Genomic DNA, 24,153 nt, shown 5'->3' on the forward strand with positions numbered 1-24,153 from the left:
GTTCAAAGAGAGAGAAATCACGCATTTATATAAATTTATATTTATTTGTCCCTGATTAAATCGAATAAAACATGTTGTTAAATGAATAATTTATACAATTGTCAAGAGATGTCTCTGTTCATAGCAGGTAATTCAATTTCTGTGTTCGGTTTGTTCATTGTTATGCTGGCAACACTGAAGCGGCATGTGTAATTTGACATCTGTCACATCGGTTGTGTTAATGCAATCGTTAACTTTCAATATAGAATGTAAATCGATTTTAAATAAAAATGGGTGAATTATTTCCTGGTTGGGGCACTGATATTAAACAGTTGAGGAAGCCAGTCAAAGTTTTGGAGGTCTGTATCAAACTTTATAAGCATTTAAAAATCTAACCTAAAATTGTATTATTATTCGCATTTAAATTTCAAACACAGGACAAATGGAAGCTAGTGCCGGCATTTTTGCAAGTAAAAGGCCTCGTCAAGCAGCACATCGACTCCTACAATTATTTCATTAACGTTGAAATAAAAAAAATCGTTCAAATTAACGAGAAAGTAATAAGCGACGCAGATCCGTTGTTCTACGTAAAGTATTTGAATGCACGCGTTGGTACCCCAGATGTCGAAGAAAGCTTTAATATTTCAAGGGCAACAACTCCACACGAATGCCGATTACGAGATCTTACATATTCAGCACCGATCACAGTCGATATTGAATATACTAGAGGCAATCAGAGAGTTATCAGAAATAATCTGGTAATCGGCAGGTAATATATTTGATTTTATATTATATCTATATTGTTTTAAATTATAATTTATTAATGGATATATGAAGCAAATGCAAAATTTTGCTCATCTTCTATCACTTATTTATATTATTGCTATAAAAACTTGAAGTTAAGAGAGTTTTTCCTTTCGATAAAAAATATTTTTTTGTGACACACTGCTGTAACTACTGCCACCAATCATTGCAAAAAAGATTCTTGTTTTTGTCTCGTGCTTTTTCGGATTTTTGCTGACAGGAGATTTCCGGACATGGAATATTCTGGACATGTGTGTATGGTGAGATACTTTCCCTTTCGCTCGCTCGTGTGTTAAGTGACGAGATTGAATGAGAGATATGTGTGTGCGGAACCCTTATGCCCTTATCGAAATTAAAACGAAACACCTTAGACTCTTATTTTATCGCTCCATTTTATATATCATTGAAATTGGATAAATAGTTACGAAAATATTAAAAAAAAAATCGTATATATTTGACGGATAAAAAACCAAGAAATTAAATACATTAACTGACATGCAATACAGCAAATGCCCCTAATCCATAGACCTTAAAAATATTCAGTTGCTCTCATTAGCGATTCATTAGCTAGGCCAAGACTTACTATATATTGAAAAATAAGTATCCGTTATACAGTCGAGTAATTTCAAACAGGTGTCATTCATCAGTTTGGCGAAAAAAAATTGTTAGCATCATAAAAATACGAGCGACTTTTGCATCATCCTTATGTATAATATATAAATATTTTGTTTTTCAGAATGCCATTGATGTTACGTTCATCGAATTGCGTATTGACTAATAAATCTCATTTTGAGTTATCCAAATTAAATGAATGTCCTCACGATCCAGGCGGCTATTTCGTCATTAGAGGTATATTTTTTGAATACATTTATTATAAAAATATATACAAACATTCTGATTAAAATTGGCCCACTTAAAATTTTTTTTCATTTTTTGATAACGACCGTTCTAATCTAATGTAAGCTATGTAAATATGTTGCAGTGAAGTTATATTTTCACTAGTATAATTTAATTTCACTAACTCAGTCAGTTAAAATGTATCAAAAAATTGATTTACAATTTCACTGCTTAGTATCAGTTAAACTGGATTTATCCACAAATGTGACATTAATTGTTCGACCAAATATCAGGTTGTTCCGTAAGTCTTTGCATATTTTAAGGTGCGGGTTAAATGAGTTAAAAATTAAAACGTATAATACAATACTTTTACTAAACTATATATTCTCCATATGTTAATGATTTTTTTTATATCTGATTCGAAAAATAATGTATTTTTGATGGCATTTAATTATTTAATGTCGTTTTTTATATTCATTTTTGTAAAATATTTTATTCCACCTAAAAACTGTTGCAGGGATCTAAATAATTGATAGTCGTTTGGAGCAATGTCTGAAGAATACAGTATGTGAGAAAGGAGTTTCCAAGAAAATCCATTGATTTTTTCCATTGTCTTCTTGGATACATGAGGGCGAGCACTGTCTTGATGTAAAATTACTCTTCTTATATTATAAGGGAAGATATTTTTTATGGTCTGAGTCGCTTTTAATCGAATTAGTTGAGTACACTATGTGTCAGTTGTAACTGTTTGCCTATAATCCAATAAAAGCATAACATTCTTTTATAGGGGTGTAATCCTGTTCTCGGGGTTAGAATTTGAAGTTGATTGGCATCCTTTTACATTGCGTGTTAAAGTGAAGAATCCACCTCTAATTTTCAGTAACAATTCAAATCAAAAATAAATTATCTGTTCTAGAAACATTAATTATTGTCATAGTAAGATTCTCTGCGCGAGGTTTTCTTTCAGACAATATATGAGATACCCTTATTCTACAAATTAACACATTTCCTATCTTTTTAAATGTCTGTGAACTGATGTAGACGACACATTGGTTTTTGTGTTAGCTTCTGTATCGTTAATCTTGGACCTGCCTTGGTGGCAGACCTAATATACTCACTAACAACCGTAGATTTTCAATATCAAAATTCCCAGAAGTAAATTTTTAGAACCACATTTGCCACTTTCTAAATTTAATGGCATCCTTGTACATTATTGCATTATAGTAGACCCCCCAATAACACGATAAATTGGGAATGTGCTATTAGGATGCTCATTACTTTATGTGTGAGCGAGCCAAAAGGAGGATATCTCACTACACGCGCCTGATTCGTACGTACGTATTGTAAAAAGTTAAATGAGTATTTTCTAGACCCCCAAGTACACATATCCAAATAGCACATCCCCAATTTACCGTGCTATTGGGGGGTCTACTTTACATATGTTTTTAACTGCTATTGTCGCATTATGACAGTTGAAACTCATAGAGCGTAACTGAAATTATTTTATCTCCACTGCCATTGTTGATTTAGGGTTAAAAATATCAAAACGAAAAAAAATCCATTACCTAATATCTTCATTGATACAACTACTGTTGACAAACACTGAAAGAATAGTGAAATTATCGTTATTTATAAAAAGCTATACACTTGCAAATGTAAAAAAACGCAAAGACTAATGGAACATCCTGATACTATAATATTTAAAATAAATTAAACCTAACATAAACGAATTAACCCAGCGAAAGTTCAAAAATTGTGTTTGGTTAGGTTTGGGTCAAATTGAGTTTCATAGATATTTTACAGCAGCATATAATTTCCCTAGCACCTATCAGTTAAATTATATTTTCACTAGGAGAAATATATAATATATCTACCAGAGAAAATGTATTCAAATATAATTTCACTGAATCGCTAATGAAAATATGACATCACTGGTAATACACATTCACTGTAACTTATACACAAATTAATTGTTATCATCAATAAAATATAAAAAATACGAAAGCTGTGTCATATTTTCAAAGAAAGTTAGTGTAAAAAATATTTTTTGGTACATAAAAAAGGCCAGGTATATGTATTATAAATTTATTATAATTTGGTGTTTAGTAAAGAGTGTAAGCCAGTTATAAACATTGGCCAATTTATCACAACTGAATTTATTAATAAAATATATAATTGATTTTATAGGTCAAGAAAAAGTTATATTGATCCAGGAGCAATTGTCTAGGAATCGTATGATTGTCGATGAGTTCAAAGGAGCTGTACAATGTCATGTCACTAGTTCAACTAGAGAGAAAAAATCTAGGACTATAATTATAGTTAAAAATGAAAAATATGTACTGCGGCATAATTCATTTACAGATGTAAGATGATTGATTTATATATTATTATATTAGTTTTATTACTAATTTTGTGGTATCATTTTAAGGATCTACCCATTGCTATCATGTTTAGAGCGATGGGTATATGCAGTGATCAGGAGATCATACAACTCATAGGCACTGATAAGAATGTTATCAAAAAAATGGCTCCGTGTCTCCTTGAATGTCATAATTTAAAGATCTTCACACAACAAAAGGCTTTAGAATATATGGGTTCTAAACTTAAAGTCAAGAGGTATTGTTTCATCGTCGATCATTTGTGATAATTTGAAATTCATTTTTAATGTTTTCAGATACGTTACGGCAGCAAGTAAGACTAAGACTCCAGCCGATGAAGCTCGTGATTTATTGGCCACTACGATATTAGCACATGTTCCTGTAGAAAACTTTAATTTTTACGTTAAAGCGATTTATACAGCGTTGATGTTAAGACGCGTGATCGAAGCCGAAGTGAACAAATTAGCAATCGACGATCCAGATTATTATGGAAATAAAAGATTAGAATTGGCCGGCTCTCTCCTTGGATTTATGTTTGAGGATCTGTTTAAAAGATTCAATTGGGAGTTGAAACTCATCGCTGATAAGATCATACCGAAGATGAAAGCGGCACAGTTTGATATTGTGAAGCATATGAGACCAGATCTAATAACAAATGGATTGTTCAGTGCTATATCAAGCGTAAGTCTTAAAATATATAGTATTTATATACATATATGGTTGTACTGTAATAGAGTTTTGGTTTTAGGGTAATTGGATCATTAAGAGATTTAAGATGGAACGGTATGGCGTCACTCAGGTATTGAGTCGCTTGAGCTACATTTCCGCTTTGGGCATGATGACAAGAGTAAATTCTCAGTTTGAAAAGACACGTAAAGTATCTGGTCCACGTTCTTTGCAAGCGTCACAGTGGGGTATGTTGTGCCCGTCTGATACTCCGGAAGGAGAAGCTTGCGGATTGGTAAAAAACTTAGCGCTGATGACTCACATAACTACTGAATGCAACGAATATCCTATTACGCGCTTGGCTTGCAACGCTGGAGTTGAAGATGTTCGACTATTGGGCGGAGAAGAAATTAACCATCCTGATGTTTATATGGTCTTTCTGAATGGTATTGAATTTATTAATATTAAGGGCGAGACTCGAATATTGCCAAATTTTTATTTATAATTATGGTTAGTCTAAAAAATGTTGGTTTAGAAAATGAGTGAAAACTACTCGTATTTCTTACATATCGAATTCTCGGATGGAGGATCTATGTTATATTTCATTAAGATTAATAGTAGTTCATTAAATGACATGCATTTTCTGGGCAAATGCTTCACCCCCTCACTTGCCCCTCTTAAATTACGTCCCTGACAAGACAATATTATCTAAACAATTTACACCCGATAATGATGAAATAATTTTTGGCAAAATAGTCAAAGTTTCGAGCAAAACATATAAATTTTCTATACACATTTATTTGATTTAAATGTAAATTTTATTTTATTGTTTTTTTTTAATTTATGAAAATTTATTTAAAAAAACTTAAAGTACAGATTTTGCTCGCTACAATTTTTGCGGGTTTTTGTCTGTGGGCCTGTAGACTTTCTTTAAGTGAGTTTGGCGGTCCATCTTTGTGTATGAGCTTGTCACCATTGATCCATACAAAGATATTTTTTTAGTTCTTGAGTAAAAATATTTGTTTTGTGAAAGAGTGAGAGTGTGCCTATTTTATCAGCAGGGTCCTAAAGTATAACTATGCAAAATTAGATTTAGATATGTGTAGGAGTGAATACAGAGTAAACACTTTATATATCACATGTTTCAAGTTTTAATTTTTTTTTTAGGTAACATCTTGGGTGTGGTTAAAAACTATGTACGACTTATCAGCATATTTAGGATGTTCCGTCGCAGGGGTTTGATATCATCGTTTGTGTCTATATATCCGAATCACACACAGAGAACAGTTTATATAAGCAGTGATGGTGGGCGATTGTGCCGTCCTTATATCATAGTATCCAACGGGAATCCTTTAGTTGAAAAGCATCACATATCCGAACTAGATCGAGGCATTAGAAAATTCCAAGATTTTTTAAACGACGGTTTAGTTGAGTATTTGGACGTTAACGAAGAAAACGACAGTCACATAGCTTGCAGAGAACATGAAATAGATCATCTAGTGACGACTCATTTAGAAATAGAGCCGTTTACCATATTAGGCGTTTGTGCTGGATTAGTTCCTTATCCGCACAACAATCAAAGTCCTAGAAACACGTATCAATGTGCTATGGGTAAACAAGCTATGGGCACAATTGGATACAATCAACGTAACAGGATCGATACGTTAATGTATAATTTAGTATATCCTCAATGCCCAATGGTGAAGACTAAGACTATCGAGCTGACTAATTTCGATAAATTACCAGCTGGACAAAATGCGACTGTTGCAGTTATGAGTTACAGTGGATACGATATAGAAGATGCTTTAATTCTTAATAAGGCGTCTATAGATAGAGGTTATGGGAGATGCTTAGTTTATAGATCCGTTAAGACGACTATGAAGCGATATGCTAATCAGACTTCCGATCGAATCCTCGGTCCGTTTCGAGACGCTAATACGAATAAGGTTATTAAGACAAACGAGGCGTTAGACGCTGATGGAATCGCAGCTCCCGGAGAAATGGTGGAGAATAGACAGGTGCTGATCAATAAGCAGATGCCAACGGTTACTGTCAGTCCCGTGATGGTTGGACAGCCGCAACAAGTCGATTATAAAGACGTGCCAATAAGTTATAAATGTCCAGTGCCGGCTTATGTAGAAAAAGTTATGGTATCTGCTAATGCTGATGATGCTTTTCTGATAAAAGTATTGTACAGGCAAACTAGATGTCCTGAAATAGGCGATAAGTTTAGCTCTAGGCATGGACAGAAAGGTGTCACTGGTTTGATTGTCGAACAAGAAGACATGCCTTTTAACGATTATGGCATATGTCCGGATATGATTATGAACCCTCATGGGTTTCCTTCTCGGATGACAGTTGGAAAGACTATTGAATTGATTGCCGGAAAGGCTGGACTACTGGAAGGCAAATTTCATTATGGTATTGAATTTTTTTAAATACAGCCTTGGTAAAAATAAAACCTTTATAGATGTGTTATACAGTAAAAATTAAGTAAACTTATAGATAAAATGAGACAGTGTTCTCAACTACATCTATAATTATTCCAGCAACTAAACTTGTGATTTGTAGTGTAGTTACCTCTAAAATAAACAACTAATTAATAGAGTTAGGTCTAATGGAAATCAATGATTATGTTTTAGTCTTTTAGATAATACTATTCATGCGACCCTCGCACATGATTCCTATCATACAAATTCAGACCACAACACAGACAGTTCATTTTTGACTGAACGACACAATCAGTGAGATTCGATGCACTAACACATTACTAAAATTCCCTTAAACTTGAAAACGATTTAATTTAATTATTTACAAAATGGTTAGTATAAGTCAGATTCATTGGACCAAACTACTTATGCACAATGTTAAAGTGTCCAGACTTGGCATTGCTGAGCCCATTTCAGCCTTCCCTTTATTTTATTTTTATTTTAAGGAAAGCTAATAACTTTGTAATATATCTTTTGCTTACCGCTTATGATGAAGTGCAATCAACAGACAGTTCTGAGGACGCCTTTCAGCAGTTTTAAAAGGACTTATGATGCATACCCTATATCTTCTGACTGTTTTCTTCTAATTAACGGTTTGGCTTGTACGTACCATATTCACTAAATGGTTTTAAATAATTCGGATAACGTTTGTAATAATACTAATTAGTTTGTTATATAGGATACTGCAATATTTTAAATGGTGGCTATTATAACCAAGGCTGTATGTTCATATATATAGGTTTATTATAAATGTAGTTAACCTTCGTATCTTGAACAGGCACGGCGTTCGGAGGATCTAAAGTCGAAGACGTTTGCAATGAATTAGCCAAGCATGGTTTTAATTATCACGGAAAGGATATATTTTATTCAGGAGTTACAGGAGAGCCCCTGGAAGCTTATATTTATTCAGGACCTGTAAGTCGTTTGAAAATTAATAGCTTTTATAGATCACAAAACTAAAATTAAATATTTTTCTTTAGGTATACTATCAAAAGTTGAAGCACATGGTCCAAGATAAGATGCATGCTCGAGCACGTGGTCCGCGTGCCGTCTTGACTAGACAACCGACGGAAGGTCGCTCTCGTGAAGGTGGTCTACGCTTAGGCGAGATGGAACGTGATTGTTTAATTGGATATGGGGCAAGGTAATCTATTCTTCTTCATTGTGTTCACCATACAGAACATATTTTTTTCATTGATGTGTATCTTTTAAATTTTACAGTATGCTCTTGATTGAACGATTGATGATATCTTCCGATGCGTTCAGCACTGATATTTGCAATGCTTGCGGTCGCCTTGCATACGATGGATGGTGCCACACATGCAGCAGCTCAGCTTCGGTCAGCACCATAGAAATACCATACGCTTGCAAATTACTGTTTCAAGAACTGACAGCTATGAATATTGTTCCAAAATTGACATTGAAAAAATATTGCGAATAGACTTCGTATTTTTAAATAATAAAAGTATAAAAACATAATGTGATAAAACTTTATTCAATACAGAATATCCACAATCAAATTGTATTTGCAGCAAATCAATACATAAAAACAATTTAAAATCATAAATATATCATTATATCGACAACGTCATCGTTAATTGAAGGACTAGTATTTTTTTACAAGTGTTTACACTACTTTTGTACTACATTAAATTTATAAAATCACTAATCGTTACATACATCATATATTAATTACATAACGGAAAGAATACAATAATAATTATCATATTGATGAATATTCCATATTTATTTTATTCGTACGTATAATACTAATATATATTCTTTTATAATATGTATGATGAATGATAAAACTATAAAAAAATAACATTTTTGGACAACACATTCTCTTAAAATATATATATGTAGATACTATATGAAGGCAACGTTATATAATATCAATGTATCGTGATAATATAATTAAAATGTATAAAACTATCGGTCGGATGTGTTAAGAACTCTGACTACGAAAAAGCCTACAACTGTAGCTGCTGCTAGACCCAGTCCCGCTTTCCACCAGGCGGCATGCTCTCCGGGTATCAGTCCAAATTGCTTCAGATGTCTAGAAAGAAACAACCACACATTGCTATGGTAGAAATATTAGACATATGTGAGTTTATTGTTGGAATGTTTCATATATTAATAAATCGCAAAATAAACTCACATATGTGTACTGTATAAACGTAACACTTAAACATCAAAAAACACTTAAGCATGCTTTCATATAGAGTGAAAATATACACAACTCAATATAAAAGACATATTTAAAATGCAAGCCGTGATATCCTATTGGTGTATTTTATGTATACCGTAGAATCTCACTAATCCAGATAAACAATTAAAAAAAAATACTTTGTAGTTCACAAAGTTTGTGAAATATCAAACTATGTGATTAGCTAGAAATTAGAATCTATAGTGACATGTTTTAGAAGAATGATGGTGTCACCATTATCAATTTAAATTCTTTTATACTCTACAATGTTTTTCTTTATAGCAAGTCTCCGATACATAATAAATGTGAAAAAAATGCATTTATACTTCGTGATTTTTATACGCAAAATATTATTGAAAAATTTAATTAAACAATATTTTTGTAACATATGCTTTCATATGTTATAACTTTTTCGCTTTTGCGTTTGGATCTGTTTTTATTGCATTTCATGTGCACGGAAAGATTTTACACTCACCCCTTCCGCACATACCATACTACGCCACTACTCAGCAAACACCCCCCTCCCTTTCGGGAGAGGGTATATAAGAGCTTGCACGGCTCTACAGCGGCAGACTATCTCCATCATAAAACGACCTAGTGTTTAATGTATGATTTTTATGACTGGATTAGTAGTTCTAATGTATATTATTTGCGTAAAATCTGACATTTCATATACAATTAAACAAAAAAGTGCTAAATAAACATTAAACACACAAAATAACGTGACACAATAATCATAAATAGTAATTGTGCATTACATTGATTGTCTTGAAACAATTTAAATTAATCTGAAAAACTTTAAGCATAATTGCTTTCAACATTTTTTACAAAGTCGTGTAATTACAGATGCAATTAATAAGAATATAACGGTAACAACTTTGAGTTAATAACAATATCTTTACAAGTTAGAACCAATAGAATGCACAAATATTCTATTAACAGGAAAATCTCAATATTTCAAGTATTATTATATAAAAATAATGACATTTGATAATATAGAAGTCAATAAAAATCACTAAAAATATTGAACTTCGATGACGTGTAAAGTTTAATTATCACAGTTGGGAGTGGAAGCTTGAATTTTGAATCTCACTTTAAAATTAAATTAATAAGCTGCTATATGTGCTAAATCGAAAATTAAAAAAACATCAAGTGCGAATTCGTCATGCAAAGAGCTGTTTTATTTTGTCCTTGAGGATGTGCGCTAACTGAAGAAGCCAAGCGAACGAAGACCATCTATAAAAGTCCGTGATTAACTTCATTCACACGAAGCGTTCAAGTGGTTAGTTCCAATTAAATAATATATAACACATCTATCAAAATAAATTATAAACAACCATAGAAGAGACAATTTTTTTATATAACCTTGCGCATGAACTAAACCACTCTGCTGATATCGGTCTGAGGTATAGCATGTTAATCATGCGTCGCAGTGGACTGCAACAAAACAATATATCCGTCTTTATTCCCGAAAAAACGAAACGAAAAAAAACAATAATCGATACTTACAACCATGCAAATCGGAAGATACGTCTAAATCATCTAATCTCAACAATGTCCACAAAGCCATAACTTTTAAATTCACCGATCGGAACAAATATGGACATTTAAAACAAATCATTGGCAGTCTCGAAGATCATATTTTTACAAATTCGAAAACCAAATTTCAAAGGAAACCCAATTGTAATATTAGCGTTTTCGCAAGCAATAGATAAAAAATAGAGACTTTTTGATTAGTCTTTAAAATCAACAGTTGCTAGCTTTGAGGCTGTCGTAATGTTATACTTTTAATAATTTTTACAAATATTTTTTTTATAAACTTATGCCAAATTATCGTCGATTTGTGCAAGTAACAGTGAACTAACGTAAATTTTAAACTTACATTGGCCGGTGATAAATTTCAACAAACCTGTGCTTGTAGAACAATATCCAGGCAGCTTGAAAACGACTGATGAATTCAAAATGATTAGACACTCATAATATAGATATTTATGCAGTTTTGATAATATAATGTAACGTGATGTTTCTAATAATGGTGTGTGTTTACATATTTGTTTATATAATCTTTCTCCTACAGGATACGAAAATCTCTAAGTTTTTAATCCATCTTTTTGTACACACGTTGAGATTGTAAAATGACAATAATTTGTTTTTCGGTGTGATTGAGCCACAAATTTTACAATAAATTTAATTTGGCCTACATTAACTGTTATAACTCACTGATAATTAGGTTTCAATTTTGATTTTACGAGACCCATAGATTCAAAACTTGATAAAATAATTTTAACAGGTGTATCCATACAAGTCAATATTATAACTTTTGAATTAAAATGAATAATAAAAAAAAGTGGTCAAAAGCTTTGACTTGTATTGGTACAACTGTTATTATTATATTATTATATCAATAAATTTTAATCAAAACAAAATTGAGCAATATATAAAATAATTGCACCATAAAACGAATTGTTTGTGCATTACTGTTGGTCGGATGAGCTGTGAGTGAAAGCATTGGTCAGAACAGTGAACACCCCATGAATAACTCTCCGTAACTATTTGAAGATTTACCTTACATAAATGCACAAGCAATTCGTTTTATAGAGCTAAGTATTTATTTAAATGCACATATCTTTTAAAATAATTCCCCGTTAAATTGCACACTACATAATTTGCATTTTAAAAAAATACAAAAAAAAATGTAATAGCATCTTAAACTTCAGTCGTCGGTGGGTTATTACAGCTAACGTGGTTCAACTTAAATTTATGCCTTTGTCACATCAAAAAAAGTTACAGTGCAATTTTATGATTTCTTTGTGTGCAAAAAGATCTTTTGATATTTTTCAAAGGAAACATTAAAGTTAGAATATATTTTTTCATATAGTACAAATAATCACTCCATAGATGACCGCACAATAAGCTTTAGTTTTTGCAGCTATACTACAGAATTCATTATTAAAAGGTATTTCATCCATCCCTTGGATTATCGATGGTGAAGTGTCAAGAAACATTATAAGACTAGTGGTTTCCCATTAGCTATTACATTAAATTTGTTGATATTATTTTTAAGGATTACTGTACTGTATATTATAAATTATAGGATAATCTAAGATCTTTATTGTGAAAGACGTTTACAATTTATTATTATCAGGACTGGTCCAAGACTTAGAAACACCTCATTTTTTGAATTAGCTCAAAATTGATAACAAATAGATACATTGTTAGTCAAATATCGCATACGTGTTAAAGGGACACGTTCATTAGCCTTTATTATACCACAAAAAATAAAAGTATACTCACGGAAAAGCAGCCATCGTCGCCAATTTTATAAATATATCCTTCTTTTTTTCTTTGTAATTATAGAACTGAGGAGGCAGTATTTTATACTTGCTGCAGAAGTCTACTGGTTGCAACAGATATTCTTGACGCACTGGTTCCAAATCTGACTTCGTTCCGACTATGAGAACTGGTATTTTTGTATCCGCAAAGTATTTCTACAAAAATATATAATAAATTAACAATAAAAATATGAAACAAAACCTACTTTAATATAGGATAATATATATATAAAATACTTACAATAAATATTCTGGCTAAGTATTCAAAAGACTTGGGATGCGTTGTGTCATAAACCAAACAAGCAACATCACAATTCACTTCGGAAGGTTGCAATGGATCTGACGCTCGGCTTACTTCAATATCTTTTAGGATTAGATACTTCTCTTGAGCGTAAACTTGAACTGTGTTGATGCAAAGATGAATTGAGTCACTGTCGTTATCAGAAGACGGATTTTTCGATTTCTGTAAAGAAATTTATTATGTCAATCTTCATCATAATACAAGAATGGGTCAAATGAAAACTTGTAATTTATTTAAAGAAAAGGCGTAAGTCTTCACAGCGTTAAATCGCAAGCATTGTTATAATTTAATTAAACACCTGCTAAACAATTTGATTGCGGGTCACTAGTAATTATGTTCTCTTGTTCATCCCAAAAAAAATCAGTATCTCATATTTCTTAAATTTCGGTGAGGACGCGGGCATTAACCCGCTGGGCAGTATGGCCGCACGTATGCGGCGACACTCAATGGGTCCAGATAGAGTATCGCCGCGCATACGCGTCCACGACCATTTCACTCGATTTTTTTATTTTATGTTAGTAAATTCGATTTATTTATTATTTATCATGACGATACTATTTATTATCAGTAATATTTCGATAATAAAATTATAAAATTATAATAATAATTAGTATTTAGTATGTGAAAAAATCGTAAAAATTGCGAATATTACGTATGCGCTATTTTATTTATATTTTTTAGATTTTTGTAATGTCGATCAATTATTTATTAATCTCGGTAGTACATATCAATGATATTTGGATATCAATGATATCTGGATATCATTTATTTATAGTGAAAAAAAAATAGTATAATAGATGTACACAATCTAAATTCATTGTATGTGATTCTTGGAATTGATACCATCAGGATCACAGATGTTCTTTGAAGATTCCAGGCCTAAAATGGAAGTAAATATCGTATTCAAAATTTTAAAAATAATTACGGAAATAGATTTCAAAAAAATCATATCAGTTTTGTCAACTCTGGTGTTAGTAAGTAAAAAATTAAAAATAATAAATGTAAAAATATTATTATTTTATAATAATATTTATTTATTTACATAGTAATATCAAACATCTTCAATGAGTTTGTTTTGAGAACAAGCAACATGTGTTTCTCATTTCAATTTAGGTTTTGCATGTGACAAATTGCTTTTAGGCACACAAAAGAGATTCGCATTTTTGGTCAAATCCCACTCTTATCAACCCTCAACAATGCATATAGATTTTTTTTAGTCTTTTCGGAGAACGCTTTGGTATCGGATCGCGACAATTAGTTCGATAATTATTTCATTTCTCTCCCGTATCGTGTAAAAATCGTAAATTTATAAGCATGTCCCGTAAAATGAGTGATCAAGAAATAGACAAAGTTTTCATCGATAGTGAAGACGAAAATGTGATGGAAGATTTAGAAGACTTGGTGCTCCATCTAAACAATTCCTCAGATGAGGAAACAGACTCCGAAGAGGAGGCTGAATCGCCACTCGCTCGACGTCCTCCAAGAGAGGAACGAAAGTGGGAAGATGGTGATTTCTCCCCTCAGATACTAGAATTCAACAATTCATCATCTGGAATTCAGTCTTCATTTCAAAGGGATACTGAAATTTACTATTTCACCCTTTTTTTCAATGTTGAAATTACAAATAAATATGCTAATCAAATAAGCATAAATATGAGTGCAAATTCTAAACTGCAAAAATGGGTAGATACAAATATTTCGGAAATGTATGTATTTTTAGCTACTATAATGTTGACTAGTTTGGTTGGTAAAAGTTCCATGAAGGAATACTGGTCAACAAATCCAATTATTTCGACTCCATTTTTTCGAGTATTTTTTTCCCAAGACATAATTGTCTACACGGGAAGCCAGACGGATATTGACGTGGATAAAGCCACTGGGATTTCAGGATCGGTAGTCAAAACAATACTGGCATATTATTTGGGAAAAAGGCACCGATTATATATTGATAATTGGTACTAGAGTCCAGCATTGCACTATTTATTCTAAAATAAAAATCACGCCTGTGGCACAATTAGAGCGAATCGTAAAGATTATGCTAAATTTCCCACAGGAAAGCAGAGTCGTGGGTATGTAAAGTTTCTCCACTCTGATATTTTCTTTGGTTTATTTTCTGTTTTCTGGAAACTTATTCCAATTGTATAACATTTTTAGTTGCTCTTGTTATTCTACCTATGTAATTTTCCACATATGAGATATCGTGACTTGTAAAAGATAAACACCAAAGAAAAAAATATTACAGTACTCGTGGACCCAGAGCAAGAAAGAAGAACTAACTGATTATTTTTTATGTTTATATAATGAAACTTTACCTATATGTACACCTTTATTATTATATATAATAGATTTTTATATTTTACTCTCTTGTTTTTATATTTTTATACATTATTCACATGAAAAAACTGACAATAAAATGTTCAGAACCACTAATTTATGCTATCAATAAAACAACAATTACTCTAATATAACGTGAATAAAAAAATCATAAATTGATAAAAGTGAGACATAAGTAAAACACTTACAATAAATGTTGAGAACCAATACAATTGTAAATAAAATAATAATAAGTTGATAAAAGTGAGACATAAATAAAAAATGCTTATAATAAAATGTTGAGAACCATTGAATTTACTGTATCAATAAAGCAACATTTATTTCAATACATACGGGAATAAAATGATCATAAGTTGAAAACAATGAGACCGTAAATAAAATAATCAAAAGTTGATAAAAGTAATATGTAAATAAAAAAACAAAAAATGGTGAGAACCACTAAATTAATTTACCAATGAAGCAGCATTTACTCTAATATAAACGTAAATAAGATAATCATAATTTGATAAAATTGAGAAATAAATAAAATAATCATAAGTTGATAAATGTGAGATGTAAATAAAAAACTTACAATAAAATGTTGAGAACCACTGAATTACTTTACCAATAAAGCAACATTTACTCTTATATAAAAAAATACTATTGTAAATATAAAATAATCATAATTTGATAAAAGTGAGAAATAAATAAAATAAACATAAGTTGATAAATGTGAGATGTAAATAAAAAACTTACAATAAAATGTTGAGAGCCACTGAATTACTTAACCAATAAAGCAACATTTACTCTTATATAAAAAAATACTAGTGTAAATAAAATAATCATAAGTTGATAAAAGTGAGAAATAAATAAAAAATGCTTAAATTAAAATGTTGAGAACCACTGAATTAACATTATCAATAAAACAACATTTACTTCAATATATACGGAAATAAAATGATCATAATCATAAGTTGATAAAAGGGAGACGTAAATAAATAATCATAAGTTGATAAAAGTAAAATGTAAATAAAAAGCAATAAAATGTTGAGAACCACTGAATTTTCTTTATCAATAAATAAAAATTCACTAATATATTGAAATTTACTCTAATGTAAATAAAATAATCATAAGTTGATAAATGTGATACATAAATAATATAAATCTTATAATAAAATGTTGAGAGCCACTGAATTTGCATTATCAATAAATATAATACAAAAAAAATATAATACAATAAATAAAAATAATAATCGATGAAAAAAATAAACAAAACGAATTTAAAAAAAAAAAAAAAAAACTGAAAATTAACTCACTCCCACGATGTATATGCCGAAAAAATAACTCACTACTCAAAGGGTTAATATGTCGTTCTTTAATTTTGAAGTCAGCAGATGTGACACCCATATTACAAAACATCATGGAAGATATAGTGTATTTATTCAGGAATCGTCTCAGGAAGGTTATATCGTTCACTGATAAATTTTAATGGGTTTTATTTCTTCATTATTCAAAAAATATGAGAGCAGTAGATCCACTTTGGTGTACGTTGCAAATGAGGTAGCTATTTTAAGTTACTACTGTATGTTCATAATGCCACCACTTAACAAACTATAAGTAACACTGCTGCCAATTTACGTGACAATAGAATGTTTTGAATTTTTATTGTACTCTTTAGGTTTTCATTTGACTCACCCTTATATATTATAATTAGACTTAAAAATACCTTTGATCCCATCCCTATGAAGTTGCGGCATAGTGTAGTTTTGCCAGAGTTGCGTGGTCCGATAACATGGCACTGATAAACATTTCTACTCGATTGCTTTTTGGCTAAATCTAGCTTTTTCTCTCTTGTGACTGTAAATATAGTATATATGATATATATATATATATAAATGAGTAAGAACTAAGCAAAATATGTGTATGTATAAAATAATCAATAGGCTATCAAAGATAGGAATAACAAATAATACAGTTTTTGTACCTACATCTCAAGAAGTTTATATATTTGTGTTAACAGAAGTATAAAAATAATTCATTAATTATTAAACACATTGAATACAAAAACGTTTTTATTCGACAACGTTTTAAAATCAATTTTGAAATGCAAATTATTGTACAAGCAATAGTAAAATCAGTAATAATAAAAAAATAATGTGTTTTAAAAGACACTGACTTTAAACAGGTTGTGCCCATTTCGTGATAAAATATTAACAGAAAAACTTTACAATAAGTTAGGGATTGATAAATGCGCATAGAAAGGCTGACAGATGGTGATGGGATGTATGTAATAAGAGACTAGAAATATGTTTATTACCTATGATAGAGTTGAAGATATGATCTTTTTGAACTATCTTAATAAATATATTAGTTAAAAGAATGAGCTGAAACATTACAGAAAATACGCAGCTTAACGTGTTTTTGTTGTATGAAGTTTAAATGACAGTTTGAAAAATGTTTTCAATAGTGAAAGGAAGGGTTTATTTCGAAAAAAATTAAATAGATTACCAAGCAAATATATATGTACATACCCTGGATGGCAGAAGCTTGTGATTCATTCTCATGTACGTTAAAACCAAGATAAGCTAAGTATTCTAAAGTTCGCGGCAGTTCAGTCAAAGTCATCAGAGACCACCGACAAAGCCAGCCTTGTAATGTCAAGTGCCCCTACAAGAAAACACATATATATAAAAGCCATAAATCAAATAATAAAATATAAAAAAAATACCTTTTCATTAGTTGGTACAGTCTGTCTGAGATGATGCCAAGGAACTTGTGGACAGCAAGAGAAAACGTTGCGCAACTCAGTCGTATTCAAAGCGCCATCTTTGTCCTTATCGTGCCTCTCGAAGAGTTGAGTTAAAAATTGTTGACCTTTATGCGAAAGCTCAGTGGTGCATCCCGACGGAATTTTGATACTAAATAAAATAAATAATTATATATTGTAATGAATCAATCTATATTGTATGATATTGTTCGATATGCTACTCACACAGGATATAAATAATCAGTAGACATTTGCAGATTTTCATTATAGCCGAACTTCCTTAGCACCGTCCAAGTGGTTTCGTTGCGACCTCGTTGTATGAACAAGCAATGCAGGAACAAGAAACCCTTTAGGGTGACTGAGTCTTTTTCGATGCCGTCTTGAACGTTCTTTCCCAACACTGACTTCACGTCATCCAAAACCTAATCAATAAAAAAAATTGTATAAGAAAAACTGTATTTAAATTGTATAATTATAGATCAAATATACTTGTGGTTGTAACGGAGCATCGAAGCATCTTCTCTGAAAGTGATTTAATTCATAATCGTTCAAAAGTCCATCGCCATCAATATCGCAAACTTTGAAAATTCTAGTTAGCGCCCTTCGACAGTTTTCAGTCAACTGAAAATTTCATGAAAATATAAATATAGACATATGTGACTTTAGAACAAATAACAGACATGTCCATTTTTACGATTTTTTTATTATATATGTATAAATGTAGAGCAAATAATTATTTATAAGATCAGTACATTCTTTTCAAAAGTAAATGTGAAATATCTGATATTGATTTTAGTTATTTATGTATATAAATAGTAACCAAAACACTTACAAAAGTACTTTTTTAATGTTGATATCTTATAAAACATTAATGCTATAAAAATATACTTATCTGCAGTTTATTTTTATTAATATAGTTATATCCATTTCTAGCAATCAAAGATATCAGGAGCAAATCATTATTGAAATTGGACTTATCAAAGCTGATGTCTCATAAGCGATTGATTCTACAATATTTCTATTGATCAAGTCAAATTTAATTTTGATAAAACACATTTTTTCAAATGGCTGGCATGTCCATTGCAATGGTGCTATGAAATTAAAATTAACGCTTGAATAGTACTTCTTATATCTATAGCATTAAATGATTGTATAGTTAAAACATTGAAAAAATTCGTTGTATTTCTTGGGTCATCTAATATATTATCTAACATACATCTTGTTGTTCCGTAACGTATAATGGTGACGTTGGATGAAGTACGGCTTTTTGAGCATAGTAGAACATCTCTGATATATTGCTGAGGGTTTTAGCGGAGCATTCGATGCAACTATCTATTTCGGGGAAATCTTCGGCAATTTCTAATATAGACTGAAATTTTAAAGCGTAAATTAAAAATTGTTCAGTAATAACACAAATTAATGGCACATTAAAAAAAAACACTTTATTACAACAGTGCTACAATCAACATTTACAAATGGATATTGTAACACTAAATAATTTCTAGTGTCTCTTTTATGCTATCTTTGAATATAATTACGTGAATGGTGGAATAATCAATAAGATCAGCTTTGTTTCCGACTAGAACAACAGGTTTCTTCTCTTCCATGGAACATGCATCACGTATGAGGGGCAACCAATGCGAGCTGACCCGATTGAGTGAATCGTCATCGTCAACAGCATAGACGACGCATACTACATGAGATTTTTGTATTTCTTCATTTAAATTATCAGACGATTGTTCCACAGCTAAAAACAATATTAACATTAGTATTTATTATAATTATAAAAAATATATATAAGTCATAAATACCTGAATAATCGACAATGTTTGTAGGAACTTGTTCTGGGGTGACGTCCGCTGGAATAGTGATCTCTTCGGCTTTCGGTGGGACATCTTCAGCAAACTCTTCGCTAACGAGCGATAATATCAAAGATGTCTTCCCGACGCCCGGATCGCCCACTAGTAAAATTCGAACGTGACGACGTAACGAATTTCCAGCCACCATCTTCTGTAAATAAATATAAATATGTTACACAGAACGATTGCACATATTGGAATATACTTTTTTTTAATCTTTACATTCCGTCGATGTTGCCAATTATTATATATTTCCATTTTCGACGGATGTTTGCAATCTAGAATCTGTTGTACGAATTGAAAGTGGGATAAAATTATTATTAATTGCAAAATTACTATTTATGTACAAACGAAAATATTTTACGTCTTTTTATACATACAAATTAATAATTAAAAATCTCTGCTGACTATTTTAAGCATTGCAATTTATTTTATTTTATAATATAAGAGAGTAGGTCAAATGAAAACCTTCTGTATTTTTTAATTCATAATTTATTAAACAATAAACGTACAAAAAAACATATATTTTCAAATTAGTTTAAACGGCGTTTGTTACAGCTTTTTCATCAACGCTTATCAAATATGCGAATAGTTCTTTCAGGATTGGTAGTTGAGTGGTGCAGCAGCTGCGAATTTTCTTTCAGCTTTTCGGTCACTTTACTCAACTGTTTCGTCTAACCTGATTGAGAAAAGTCTGCTATTCTGAGCCTTTATTTATCGGTGAATTTTAATAGGTTTCACTTATGGTTCTCAATCGAATATTCAAATTATTCGCCCGATTTTCAACTATATGAATATTCAAATAATTGATCGAAAGTTTGTAAAATGAAATCTGAAAAAATCTTAGAATGAAACAATTGGTATACTTGAACAACACAAGTTGTCGTTTATTCTCTCAATATACCGGAGTGAATGATACGGAAAACATGTAAAACATGGAGAATTGAAACGGACGTTTTGCCGAGATTCAATATGACTTCGTAGAAATAGCCATTAGCGAAAGTGCACTTTCAGTAAAACCTTCGATGGGAATGGTTTATTCTTTATCAATATGGATCTTGAACATGTGTATCATATTTTTTTAAATGTTGTTACTGTACACGATGAATTTTCGTATTTATTCATTTTGAGACGCAGGGACATCATTTGGGAGATGTCCTATCCTAAACTTTGCCATAAATATGTGTTTTGTTTGTTAAAATAAAGATAATGAGACACTTCTAAAAAAAATCGTATTTGAGTTAAAATTAAATTCATCGATACTTAGATGGTATTTCCAAAAGGGTTTTTATTTGACTCACTCTCGTAGATATTTGGGGTGTAATTAATCATGTTTGTTTAAAAAATTATATGAACATTTGTTTTGTATCAATTCGGGGATTATTCTTTACATATACTTTTTCATGTAAGTATAATATTTTTCAATCTAAAGTAATTATTTTTTTGTTATATTGGAATCCACATATAAGCAGTAGTAATAATGGCATTGGAATATATGGTTAACTTTTTATTATATAAGTAAACAATTGATAATTGGATTATCAAAGAAAATCTTCAGTTATATAACAATACAGTTAAGCCTTTTGCATACATAAGTAATATTGAAATATGGATTGCATTTTAGTAATTCTTTAGTATTAATTATTATTTTTAGAGTGGCGAGTTAATTTATACACATTTGTTAATTTGTTAGTATACACCTGGGAGTGAGTTAATTTTTCTATAATTATTTTTGTTGTCATTTATTTATTATTATTTTATATTACATTTATAGTAAACTATAAAAAAAACAGTGATTCTCAATGTTTTATTGATTTTAATAATTTATTTTAAAACTTTTATATTATTAAATTTGGTAAATTTATTTTCCATTCGGCTTTTGTGGAATTGTTTTTATATCAATTCAGAGGCTCCCAATATTTTGTTATACAATTAATATGTAATTGATTATCATAAAACAGTGAAAGGTCAACTAATTAATTCATAAAAAATATCCTAATATCTAAATAAAAATGAATAAAAAACATATTTTATATGAATAATAAACAAATAATCGAAATTGGGTAATTGAAAACAAATTAGGGGAAGAAAAAAGGATTTTTTTATATACAGTAAAACTAGTTGAGCAAATAAGATACTATAACTGTTGAACTGAGAAATCGCTTTTTGTCTTGATTATGGTGATTATAATATACAGATACAGATGACATAAGTCAGGAGTTACTGTACAATTTCATATGTTTACACTAAATATGTTGATGACTTTTAAAAACATTTTTTATATATAACTATATGCCTTTCATAGAGCTCGATGGCAACCATACGTAGTTTCCAGATTATAATCTATGAAATTTTGATTTTTCATTTTTTCAATTTTCAAATGATTCGAGCAAGGTCATTATTTTAAAGGTGCTTGCTGTATGCATATACATATGCATAATTGCGCTAGTTGCTATTTTGTTAGTGGAACGTTGGCTGTCAAACGTCGAGGGGAGGAGAGGGGAGGGGAGGGGCAATACCAAAATATTGATGATTTAACGCATCTACGTGACAAACAAATCGTATACATGGGTGTATTTAGTGTCGTAGTTGTACATATATCGGCCGTCAAAACGTCTCGAACGTCGAAAGTGGGGAAAACGTTTAGAGGAGTACATGTGCGATATTATGACATTTTGTGAATTAAAATTACTTGATAACGAAGGCTTCGGCCTCAAGGCCCGGCGGCGACCTTGAGCGTCCCGCGCCCCACACTTCCCCGTCGCGCCCCGCTGCAAACTTTAAGCGGCGCACCGCGCATGCGAATCTGACAGTGTTGACATATCAAATCAAATATTTCCTTCTATTATATTTTTTTTATAATAAGGTGACCAGACGTCTTCCTTTTATCTTTCTTTGTCCTCCTTGACTGAAAATATCTAAAAAGACCTTTTTAGAGCTTTCTTAGCCATTTTTTCTCCTCAAATAAATTTCGGAGATGGCCTTTAAACAATTTAAACAACATTTTCAAAATAATATTTTTTTAACTTTTGCGACAATCTGTCCTCCTTTAACCTTTTTGGGAAAAATTTTCCGAGATAGACTTTGAACAAAAATTTCCGTGATGACCTTTTTTAGCACCCGCTACAATATTGACTTTTTTATTTTTCGTATTCTCCTTTGATATATTCAAAATCTGGTCACCTTATATAATGCGGCCATAAATGGTGTCACAGAGGGGAGGGTGTCAACGAAATTGTGATAGGGGAAGTAGAGGGTATTTTAAAAAGTGACACCACGAATATTCATTTATTCATTATAAAGCCTAATGTATTTTTATTAATTAAATTGTTAATAAAACAGTTTTCCTAAAACTAAATTCAAAGATAGACTGCCACGCCGCGCTGGAGAGCTGGCAATTTTTAGGCCGCTAGAAAGGAGTTCCCCCGAGTACAAGGGGGCTCCTGTAGTTTCTTTATTATGCGGTAAAGAGTAGGAATGTGACGACAACCGTTTTGTACGTTGTAACAGTAAAAACACTTTGTTTATGAGTTTAAATAATATTTTAAAGTATCTATAAATATAAATATATTTTAATTGCATTCATCTGTAATTCAACGAATTTTATTTCATTATAAACAACCCCTAACGCTAGGTTTACCATACGTAGGCTTATCATACGTCCAGGTTTTATCGGGATTGTCTCGGTTTCACAAAATTTCTGAAATGACATTTTTTTATTTAGCAACCTGTATCCATCATTCTGCTATCCAGTTTACACATCGCAAAATCGTAAAATAAAACTTTCTTTTTTTTTAGCTTTTACTAGAATTTCAACCTAGCACATCTCAGCATTAAAAAATGTAAAATTTTCCGGAATAACCTTTTTTAGCTGTCCCAGTTTAATTTCATAATTATGGTAAACCTAATCATACGCCACAGTTTGAGCTGAATAATTGTCTCGGTTCACAAACTTTTCGAGATAAGTTCCAGTTTTTAATTTTATAAATATGCTAAGTCTACCTATCGTGGAGAATTTTATAGATACTATTTACTTTTGAATTTATAGTTAAACCATTTTTTGAGATATTTTTTATTGCAGGTTGGTCTTGATTAATTTCAATATGTTAAAAGATTTTATTTTGTTTTCCTTGCCATTTATTGTATTTTAGTATAGCACATACATTTTTCTTTTAGTTGTTCGTCTTCCATTATATTATATTTTTATCGTACAAAAATT

At 30.9% G+C, this 24,153-nt stretch overlaps 2 protein-coding genes across 10 annotated transcripts; one reads left to right on the forward strand and one right to left on the reverse strand.

The window, feature by feature from the left end:
• Positions 1 to 184: 184 nt before the first annotated feature.
• Polr3B (RNA polymerase III subunit RpIII128) lies at positions 185 to 8,632 on the forward strand. Of its 4 annotated transcripts, XM_088183365.1 has the most exons (11): positions 185 to 338; positions 417 to 748; positions 1,520 to 1,632; positions 3,808 to 3,983; positions 4,049 to 4,236; positions 4,295 to 4,679; positions 4,747 to 5,110; positions 5,832 to 7,085; positions 7,932 to 8,068; positions 8,134 to 8,297; positions 8,375 to 8,632. In XM_088183365.1, exons 1-11 carry the CDS (start codon positions 270 to 272, stop codon positions 8,592 to 8,594), a joined length of 3,402 nt encoding a protein of 1,133 aa, XP_088039491.1. In that variant the 5' UTR covers positions 185 to 269; the 3' UTR covers positions 8,595 to 8,632. The 4 variants fall into 4 exon arrangements, 1 of the variants encoding a protein (XP_088039491.1); XR_015809148.1 differs by lacking the exons at positions 7,932 to 8,068; positions 8,134 to 8,297; positions 8,375 to 8,632 and adding exons at positions 7,600 to 7,755; positions 7,821 to 7,848 and having other exon boundaries at positions 5,832 to 7,485; XR_015809147.1 differs by lacking the exons at positions 7,932 to 8,068; positions 8,134 to 8,297; positions 8,375 to 8,632 and adding an exon at positions 7,821 to 7,848 and having other exon boundaries at positions 5,832 to 7,755.
• On the reverse strand, positions 8,630 to 22,748 carry Miro (mitochondrial Rho GTPase). Of its 6 annotated transcripts, XM_088183367.1 has the most exons (15): positions 22,627 to 22,748; positions 20,157 to 20,219; positions 19,887 to 20,085; positions 19,614 to 19,822; positions 19,292 to 19,444; positions 18,565 to 18,696; positions 18,301 to 18,497; positions 18,037 to 18,226; positions 17,840 to 17,975; positions 17,035 to 17,165; positions 12,936 to 13,157; positions 12,657 to 12,850; positions 11,272 to 11,310; positions 10,728 to 10,799; positions 8,630 to 9,212 (listed from the first exon to the last, which is right to left on the reverse strand). In XM_088183367.1, the coding sequence occupies exons 2-15, from the start codon at positions 20,190 to 20,192 to the stop codon at positions 9,086 to 9,088; spliced, it is 2,037 nt and encodes a 678-aa protein (XP_088039493.1). In that variant the 5' UTR covers positions 20,193 to 20,219; positions 22,627 to 22,748; the 3' UTR covers positions 8,630 to 9,085. The 6 variants fall into 6 exon arrangements, with proteins under 6 accessions (XP_088039493.1, XP_088039494.1, XP_088039495.1 ...); XM_088183368.1 differs by lacking the exon at positions 20,157 to 20,219; XM_088183369.1 differs by lacking the exon at positions 11,272 to 11,310.
• Between the last annotated feature and the right edge of the window lie 1,405 nt (positions 22,749 to 24,153).

The sequence above is a fragment of the Plectrocnemia conspersa genome, unplaced genomic scaffold, assembly GCF_051122295.1.
Source record: "Plectrocnemia conspersa isolate PC_06_02 unplaced genomic scaffold, ASM5112229v1 ptg000003l, whole genome shotgun sequence".
Taxonomy (NCBI): Eukaryota; Metazoa; Arthropoda; class Insecta; order Trichoptera; family Polycentropodidae; genus Plectrocnemia; species Plectrocnemia conspersa.